The 10,974-nt window shown below is 33.9% G+C and overlaps 1 protein-coding gene across 1 annotated transcript; it reads left to right on the forward strand.

The window, feature by feature from the left end:
- Nucleotides 1-4,421: 4,421 nt before the first annotated feature.
- Nucleotides 4,422-10,772, forward strand: LOC144350031 (fibroblast growth factor receptor 2-like). The gene is made up of 12 exons (XM_085498832.1): nt 4,422-4,692; nt 4,837-5,130; nt 5,309-5,455; nt 5,559-5,574; nt 5,723-5,802; nt 6,827-6,985; nt 7,802-7,983; nt 9,271-9,393; nt 9,493-9,604; nt 9,717-9,813; nt 10,537-10,636; nt 10,728-10,772. The coding sequence occupies exons 1-12, from the start codon at nt 4,422-4,424 to the stop codon at nt 10,770-10,772; spliced, it is 1,626 nt and encodes a 541-aa protein (XP_085354958.1).
- The last annotated feature ends 202 nt before the right edge of the window (nt 10,773-10,974 follow it).

Below are 10,974 nucleotides of genomic sequence, written 5' to 3' on the forward strand. Positions count from 1 at the left end.
GTTATATGCAATCAGTAACAACGACAGTTTTTTCAAGACATGTATGTTTATTTTAATTTTTTTTAATTTTTTTTAATTTTTTTTCGAAATTATATAAAATAGTAATGTCAATCGACCTGCAATAATGGCGCAAATATATATCTCACGTAGAATATTTATGGAGTGAACCATTAACACATGTGATGAAAACGATTATGTCTCACAATGGGAGAAATAAATATGTAATTGGTACTTAAAGTGGATTTTCATTATGATTGAAAGACAAGTGACTGTCAAGCTATGAATTAATTGATTTTCAAAGCTAATATAAAGTTAAAATTAGGTCGAATAATATGTGACATATCTGACATACAAAGCGTTACTGTGACAATGTACCCGAGCAAAGGTACCATAATAGTTACATTGTTCTACACTTATATTCAATTGCAGATGGGGCAATGTTTGCCGTTGTGTTACCAACACAAAGTCCAACCGGCAATTGCAGAAACCTGAGTTAATTTATTGACAACTTGTTGTAAACTTAAATATAATTCGTGAAGCGTAATTTCAAACGTGTGTTTACTAACGTATTTTTATTTTGTTTTCGGTTGGTTGAGAGAAATGTCGTGATTTGTGATATTCTAGCCGGAATAGCCGTACACGTAGTCCAGTGAATGAAGAGAAACCAAATATTGTGCGTCCTATATTCAATAATTGGAATGTCACTATTCGCTCTATTAACATATTATCTGCCACAGAAAAATACAATACGCGGTCGCTGTACTGTCTTCGTGCATACTTTGCGGTATTCCCGTAATAACCTTATTAGCATACATCTTTTCTCCCAAAAGTTACATAATAGAAATGCCGAAATCCAAAAATCTTATTATTAGAGACCGCTTATGCGCGTAATCGTTGGCAGTGGCTCTCTTTATATAATAATACTTGCTTGTGATAATACAAGCGCTGCATTCAGTTACTGTATCTTGAAATGCAAAAGGATAGATATACATGGTAATACTAATAACATAGTGACGGTTAGTAAAAAAATGCAGTACATGCTTATTGTTGTAAAACACCTAATAAACAAGTAACTGCATTAACAGCAGCGTAAACGGGAGCTACATGTGAATAACATGTTTGCTTCCGAACTGTGGTTGTAGTACAATAGTAATCACATGACCGGCATGAAAATAATTAACAATTATCAAGCACGTGAAATGTATGTATAAATATATAGTCGGTGTATGCACAAACAAACATAATAATAACACAAACAGTGTAATACTTATTATGATACAATGTGAAATCACAGCGTTTACCAACACTCTATACCCAAAATTATACATTAGTTAGTAAGTCTGATACTTTGGAATTTGATATCAAGATCGCACAGATAGACATTAGTATCACCCAGTTAGTAGTTGATTTGAAGCAGACTCCTAATAGCACAGTACTATTTGGTTGACGTCACTAGATCACTATGTTGTCAAATCGCAGCAAACTGGCGACAATTTCGCTCATATTCATCAATCTTATTGTTGGTAAGTTGTTATCACAGTTATATTGTGTTGCAAAATTGTACGATTCATTACATTAGCTGGTCCTGAATATATACTTTTTTTATTTCAGAGTGTACGTCAATCTTTAACGTGACTGTTCCGCATTCGGTATCCTATGGTCTTGTTGGATATGACACAACGTTGATTTGTGTGTACAAAACTGATAGAGACAAAGGCTATTTAACATGGTATAACTGGAGCATAGAACAAAAGATTCTCGAGAAGGTCAATGGATTTGTCATTGTTTACCCACCTTATGAAGAGAGGTTCTCTTTGACTGGTCAAGCTAGTCTTCTAATTAAGGACACTGTACTTGACGACTGAAATGAATATAAATGTCAAGTAACTACTGTCGGTATAACCGATTATGGGACTACATTTTTGAAAGTTTCAGGTATTTAACAAATCCTTTCTCTCTGTTACAGCTAATTGCATATTACCCATGGTTAGTGTTGTAATGATATATGTTTCTATCTTACTTTATTCATACTGTATCATGCCATAGAATCCAAGTCACCAATCTGCACGCTTCAACACAATACGCAACCAGTGGAAGGATATGATCTTGTTTTAAAATGCACGACACAAGGTATACCGCCACCAACGGTACAATGGTTCAAAGATGATTATTTGATTGAAGAGTCTGAACGGTACACATTTTCTGAAGATGGAACAGCATTGACCATATCCAATACTCAGAGAGATGATAGTGGTTTATATATGTGCCATGTGACAAACGTGGTGGGATCATCTTTGTGTTTTGATGCAATCGATGTTTGGTGTAAGTATTCTACTGATTATATTCATTATTTTATATCTGTGTATGATGTTATATCCCTAGGTATAACACCCAATAACTAAATTGAATAAATTATAACTTGTTCATGTATTATTTTAACTCGTAGACTTACCAGATGGTAGCTGGCCAAACTGTAATATATCTGATGAACCATCCCGTGGCTATTTCCAGGAAGGAGACCAAATTGTTATTATATGTGAAGTCACTGGGGGAAATCCAACACCACTATTGTACTGGCATGATTGCAATAATAATCTGCTGGAGGTAAATTGCATTTGGAATGAGCAACAACAAAATCCGGACGTCACGATTTCTGAGTGCACGTGGGAGCTAGAGTCCACTGACAACGATCAGGTATACACGTGTACGGGAAAATCAGCAGCGTCGACTGAGACGTATTACTGCGATACTGGGCAACTAGATGTTAAATGTATGTATAACGTATGTTTTATAAATTACAAACCTTTAAAAATATTTTAATCTCTGTTATCATCATTGAAGACGATTAGCTGTAATGATAAGTGTCATCGGTGTGTATATAATACACTTATTAAAGCTGAATGACACATCAAGCCAATGTGATGTTATTATATGCATATACAATTTTGAAATTTTACAGATGCACCAGATAGTCCAACGTGTCGTGCAGAAGCAGTGAACGATCTTTTCACGGAGGGAAATAACATTTCTATAACATGTGTATCATTAGATGGAAACCCACTCGAAACTCTGCAATGGGTCAATACATCTAGTGGTATGGTAATGACTGGAACTACACCGGAACCTGACGACAGTGAGAGTATTGCAACTCATAGTTGGACTCTCAGCAGGGCGGATAATACCATTGTCTATGTATGTGGAGCAACCAATATTGTACAAACAGACCGCCTAACATGTAGCACGGGACCACTGAATGTATCATGTATGTATAACATACTTACAATAAATTCGATATTTACCGACGTCAACATTAAACACTAAACCTGTATTAATACGTGTTGTAAAACACTGGTCGTTATGCTGTATTTAAAATCGATGGACATGATATTCCAAAAGCACTAAAATGATGATACTATGTAATAATACAAAGTTTAATATTAAATAAATTATCAATCAGATGTTTTGATTATTGACAGTTCCTTCTATGGATATATTATTATCAGAGCCGAACAATCCGTCTCACCGCGGTGAATATATCGCATTAATGTGTACATCGAGCAGTAGTAATCCACCCTCAACTATCGAATGGTATCGAAATAATACATTAGTTATGGATAGTGATTATGAAACAGTTGGGGCTACTGACTACATCGTTGGTGAATTTAATGGAACCATCACTCAGCAGGATTTAGAGATATATTTGACTGCTAAACACAATAGTGCTATTTATCAATGTGCGTCATTCTTATTTGTCAACTACGAAACTATTCGTTCGTACTTCATAATGTTGGAAGTCTATTGTGAGTATGGTATTTCTTTACTATGCAGTTCAATTGAATTCGGTGTTACCACACACAGGTTATTTAATGCCGCCATACAATGCGGGGACAAAAGAGTGACGCTCTAGTCAATAAATGTCACTTCCGGATAGAAATATCACCAAATTATATTATCGACATCAAGAATCAACGAGACAAAAATATTATTTTCGGGAAGTACGCCCGCGAATCCAATATTAGTTTAAAAGTGTCGTTGGTTTCAATAATCACGTTTAGAAATTTTGTTCCGTGCATAATAAGAGTAATAATTCTTATGCGGTCTGAAATTCTCACACCGTGATAACAATGTTACTGTTTCTCGATTTTCATTTTTAACGCAGACTGACTATTATTTTGTTTGATGTTAATAGTGTTATGAGGACTAGGGTCATGTCCATGAGATACAGACCTGTAATACGCTGCTCTGCCAAAAAGTTACTGTTATGTGGCGTCATCATGAAAACGGTTTCTTCTCTACATATCTTGATTAAATTGTATTGTATATATACTAATATATACAATTTCATAACACAGTTGTGCTCAGTTCCCCCTACAGAACCATTTCCTTGCCAGACTAGTCTTACTTGTTACAATGGTCATGTAATGGCTGGTGAAGAGTTAATATTGACATGTACGTCATGCAGTAGTAATCCACAAGCTGAGTTAATATGGTATGTAGATGATATGGAAGTACAAGATGGACTCAGTGTACCACGTTATACCCATGCAGAATATAACGGAATGCAAACGGCACAGAATTTAACAAGATTTGTGACGTATTTGGACCATGGAGCAGTGATACATTGTGAGGCGTATAATCCCGAATTCAGTGGAGAAACGCATTCTTCTAATAACACGTTGTTTAACGTGCACTGTATGTAAAATATTTTTTCAGTAATCAAATAACTGGCAATAATATAAGGCATGGTTCATCACATTAATTTAAGCAGTCATATACGGACTAAGATAATATGGCATTTTGTGTTCGTATATTAATATTGGAGAATTTTCATTACAGATGGACCAATCCCGAATACTGCCTACGCGATATCTACAGCAAACGAAATGGAAATAGGAAACCTTACATGTCAAATTGATAGCAACCCGGATGTGAATATCACATGGTACGATGAATCGCACCAGATGTTACGAGGAACTGATGGAAAAACATTTATTGTGTGGAGGAATGATACAATCCGTACCAGTATACTTGTTATATATAATGTTACACAGGAAGACTATGGAAACTATACATGTTACTCAGAGAATTATGTTAATAGCTCAATATTTGTCATTGAATTTACGGAAACAGGTTTGTTAATTGATCGTTTGACGTTATAGTTCACGCTGAGAAGGATGATTTATTTCTTTATTTCTTTATTTCTTTATTTCTTTATTTCTTTATTTCTTTATTTCTTTATTTATTTATTTATTTATTTATTTATTTATTTATTTATTTATTTATTTATTTATTTATTTATTTATTTCAGAAGAAGAAGAAGTCGACACAGTTTCAGGCACAGCAGAAGCATACAATATCGTAATCACCTCCATGCTAGTTGCATTGTTTATTGCTGTATGTGTTACTGCGGTATTGTATTATCGAAGAAAAGGGCGAACATTGAAACGAAAATCAGGTATAGACTGCCATGAGATGTATCTTTCGTCGTAATTACATTATTCTTTTATATCAAAAATTTTACACGTAAGGTGATTACTTTTTGTTAATTTATTTTACAGACATGTGTGATACTAGGTGAGTACTGATTTGTTCAATTTATACCATTATTCAATAAATTCTAAAAAGCGCGAACAACTGTACACATTTCATGCATTCCACTTATAATTTTTCAATTATAACATATATTATTTGTATTATGTTTTATTACATGCCATAATTTCAGAGAAAACGACTATATGGATCTTGCGACACGTTCACGTAAAGAAGATTCGTCATATGAAGAGTTGAATATTTGCAACCCCGGTAGGTGGGCACAGTTGATATTATAATTACTCTTTCATTTCCTATTAAATATGTAAGAACATTATATAACAGCAGCAGTAACTGTATAATTTAAGGTAGAGATGCAGGTTTGTGGGCACTTGGGAGTGATTTTTTTTTTGCTTTTTATTATCCAAACAGTCTTGGCTAAAGACTGTTAGAATTTTGTAGAATTGTGAATAGTGAAACATATTCAAAAAACGATTTTAAAATATGGATAACAGGTTCAAACATTCTCTCTTTTGAATGCTTAGCAAGATTTAGCATTGCTGTACATAAATAATAAAAAAGAAACATGGTGAAAAAAAGAAATGACGGGATCTCCATATTATGCACTGTATTTAACTTTTAACAAAACGATAATACGTTTAAATTTGGAACTGTTACAGCCATTTTAATTATGAGCATTAGCAAACTTCTTACTAAGTAAATTGTTATGCAAATTAGCAATTATCTCATCCCAGAAAAAATAGCTTCTAGACGCTTTGCCAAATGATTGACAATGTGTTTATCTTCAAAACGCCATCGGGGCATTGTTTTTGATTGAACAGTGTTACAACAATCGTACAGACAACTCGCCTGGGTGTTAATTTATGCATAAACTTGAAGTAGTTAAATTTGAGCTGCTGTTCTGCAAAATTGACAAATTGACAGTTTTCAAGACGGCACTTTCTTCATAGTAAACAGATGTACCCTTAAACCAATTTTGACAGGAAACAGAAGCTTGGTTTAGAAGCTAATTTTTTTTAATCACTTTTGACTAAAAAAGCACATTTTTGTGCATATTTCAAACTACAGTGTTCATAACAAAATAATAACAACATTTTAAAATTCATATAATAAGCTTTCCGAAAATATATAGTTTTGTGGACAAGGGAGGTCATCTTGGTTTCCTAATTAACTAATTAAAATACCTGTCAGGTAAACTGCATCTCTACCTTAATGGCTTCATTCATATTCGATAATGCTTGTATTCAAAACATATTCATTTTATTTCATATTTCAGGTCATACCATTCATGTTAGGACTACAAATAGGGAAATTCCTTTCTCGTCCATATATTTCAAAGAACACATATCAAGTGGACCAATAGCACATGTTATAGCGGCAGAAATCATTCATAACAATCGACAGTTCACTGGTACACTTGTGAAGATATTGAGAGGTATGTTATGATGTTGTAATGCTCGTATATGTGAAAAAAGAAAACGTCATGCAGCATTTGATATATGTAAATAAGTCACATACAAATACAAAAACATAGTAAGACAACCATATAACGCAAAACGAATTAGCAAAACACAATATCAAGACTTAATTTCATTCGTTTCTTGTTGCAGATGACATGAATGATCATGCCAAGCGATGTCTTCTAAAGGAGATTGACATTTTAACAGAACTGGTGCATGTAAACATAATCTCAATGATTGGTTGATGTACAGTACGAGGTGAGATTCGTATGTTACACTGTGAATACATCGAATAACAAAATCATTTTGTAAAAAGCTACATTGCATGATTTCTTTTGCCCCTTCCATCACTTTATCATTTTTGTACTTACAAGTTGGTCTTTCGTTATAAACCTAAAATATCACATCTTGCATTTCTGTAAACAAGACGTGGGCGACCGATTGAAATTTCAGCAGTTTCATTTGGCCACTGGTTAAGACGACAACATAAAGGTAGAACGCATTTGACAAAATAAAAAAGTACCATGTGGATGTAATGATTTTTGATGTGAGCATAATGTCGATGTTTAGGGTCGAATTTAAACATATTATTTTGTATTTTACAAAATTGTTGGAATATGTAGTTTATGGGAAAAGAAGATGAGTGTCAGCAATGCTTTTATAACAATGTGATCACACAAGCACTTAACGGACGTCGCACGCTAATTCGAAACAATTGACCACCAGATGCCAGAGAATATAAATGGTTATTGTATAATAATAAATTATATTATTGTTTTCGATACTTATAGATCCAATATTGCTTGTTCTTGAAAACTCTCCTTTCGGAAGTCTTCAAGAATATCTTCGTGAATGTAAAACACAACGTCTCTCCAATATGTCTTCACTCAGTCACCAGTTCGAAGTAATTGCCGAGTTCATCAGATTTGGGACACAGATTGCAAACGGTTTAATTTTTCTAGAAGAAAATGAGGTAAAATACTAAATTGACAGTTCTATAATGATGATATCTCATCCATCTATTACACCATATTCGATATTTGTTTTCTAATGCATACATATTCATTCATTAACACATGGTTACGTTTCTTGAAAGATAATTCCAGGCAGGTGATTAAATATAATCATAATAAGTACTGCATGCTTTGCCCGATCATGTGTTTTGGAAGAAGATAATATATGCCTGTATATAATATTTTTTCTCATCTTTATCAATTTTTGTTAATGCCAAAATGATATACATAACAGTCGCACAGAACCACACATCGGACACAAGAAAGAAAAAAAGATTCGGGTTTTGAAATTAAATGTTTTGTCATAGAATTATTACAGAATTCTGAGATTTCAATATACTTCTCTGCGAACGTTTTTTTTTTTCTATTTTTTACTCACTCATTCACATGAACTTAGTAACACTATATGTATCAGTTTAGTTACCCGTTTACCTGTTGCTCATTGTGAGCAACGAACTTATATTGCCATCAGTCGGCCCTTGAACTTGCCCTCACACCGATAATATAATTTCCACAGTTAGCAATCCGTCATATTTACTTCCATGCAACACGTATATTTAATGTTATATATAATGAACACCTGCTTAACGACACTTCGGAGCTTGAAAATATGTAAACCACCTTTCCATGTCAGGATTTGTAACCTTATTTAACATCGTTGAACAATATTATTTCTCAGTTTTATAGTGATTTGTATACAATGTATATTCATGTCACTATTTTCAATACATGCCATTCCGTGCTTGATACGTGTATATAGTTGTCCTCGAACTTGAACTTGTGAGACATGTCCAAGTAGGGGAAATTGTTACACGCGGAAATCTGAATACGGATAACTAGGATATTAAAGGTTTTTACAAACTACCGTTTGTTAGCCAAATTACGTACTGACAAATTGATTACGTATAGTGAACTGATATGTTCATCATTATGTCATGTATTGTCTTGCATCCTACAGCTACATCGTGTTTCATATTATGTTATGTTATGTTATCGCTACATATATACGTGCAGTTAGTAAGTTGTTTTCACAGTTGTTTTTCACATAATTTTTTACAGTTTTACATGTATGTTGATGTTTACTTATTCTGTAGTAACACGATCCTCTTAATCGCCAAGCTTATGTATTAAAATAGTTTCGATTCGGTGAATAGCCGCTAATTGATAGCATGATATAGCTTGGTTGGCTTAATTGAATAATAACACTGTATATTGGTGTCGATTCTTAGCTTTTGTTATTTTTTCAGTGTGTAATCCGAACATTAGCTGCTAAAAATATCCAAGTAGGGAATAACGCTGTATGTAAGATCTCAGATTTAGGATTCTCAACTGCTGTGATGACGTCAGACGAATTCGAAGTATATACCAGTGTAAGTTAATTAAATACTCTTAGACAAAGCATAAATCACACCATAAGTGACGTGTTATCTATGACATATGTATGATCTGTATATATATTTCATTTACAGGGTCGTCTTCCATTGCGATGGATGGCACTGGAATCATTGCTTGATTGTTTCTATACAACTAAATCAGATACATGGTCTTATGGGATAGTACTGTGGGAAATATTTAACTATGGTAAGAAAATAAACGTGTGTCTGAGACATCTTTAACTTCACACGTGTACTTCGTCAATAATATACATATATGTAGTTGACCAAAACAAATATTGAAATATAATGTTTTCTAGGTGCCACACCTTATCCTGGTATGGACGCTGGTGATATATTATACGAACTGCAGCAAGGGTATCGAATGTCAAAACCAAAAAACTGTGATGACAGCATGTAAGCCATTTGTATTAGATGATAATATATTCACAGTTCATGATTAACGTAGAACACACACTTATAATAATTTCATAATGCAATTTCGTGATCTAAGTAGATTACGTGATATGATGTATAACAATGCCATGTAATTGACAGTCCGGATAGCCAATCAGCGACCATGTGACTAGTCATAATTTCGCGCATGGCCTGAAAGTGTCAGTGTGCTATTGAGAACGTGGAATTAGTTTATGAAGTGAAGTCGTAAAGCAGTTGTGGGCCTGGTTTCTGAGTTGTCATTGTCAAGATATAGTGGAAATTTGAGAATGGTGTAAAATATGTTTGACTGCCTCGAACTTTAACTTAAGTAAGAGCAGCCAGGGTATAACTTGCCAGCACCGCTGGACGTGGGAGTTGTTGGGGCCACGGTCTTCGGTTCGCGGTGATTCATATAATACAATTTTGTAATCTTGTAGAGAACTATATATAATAAGTTTCAGGCATAATTTTGTTAATATTGTAACTCTAATCCAGTGAGTTTCATGCGCAGCTACAATATGTGACTGATTAGCTACCCAACCCCAATACCTGACAGTTAGACCAATCAGTTAGCAGCTTGTTTTTTTCATGTATCAAATATTTTCTTGTATATGCTTCTACTTTACTGCAGTTGCTGTAGAACACTAAATTGTAAATAACTTGAGATAAAATGCTGTTTTATTCTGCTTCGAATGTATATAGCTACAACGTGATGTTTGACTGCTGGAAGCAAGACCCATCATCAAGACCTTGCAATCAGGAGATTATTCGGAGACTGAATAACACAGAACAAAGCGAATCAGTGAGTATTTTTGTCAGAAATGGCTCATAATTTAACCCGTACAGAACTAACGACCAACATTGTATTAATCATATTTTCTATTATTCAACAGATAATGGACAGCAATTCATTCTATATAAACACTAATTTCATATAGAAGATATGATGACACGGTGCTGTGCAATGCATTGTATCTCATATTAGAACAAGTCAGTAGAAGAAGTCATGAGTTAACAACACACAGCAGTGTGTTTATTGTTGTAAATTTACTTTCGGTATGTGAATGTTTTTGTCCAAACACAAACAATATTAGGATTGCATGTATTAAGCCAGTTAAAAAATAAGTCATATGAATAGAG

Source organism: Saccoglossus kowalevskii, chromosome 5 (genome assembly GCF_978046115.1).
Source record: "Saccoglossus kowalevskii chromosome 5, keSacKowa6.1, whole genome shotgun sequence".
Classification (NCBI taxonomy): domain Eukaryota; kingdom Metazoa; phylum Hemichordata; class Enteropneusta; family Harrimaniidae; genus Saccoglossus; species Saccoglossus kowalevskii.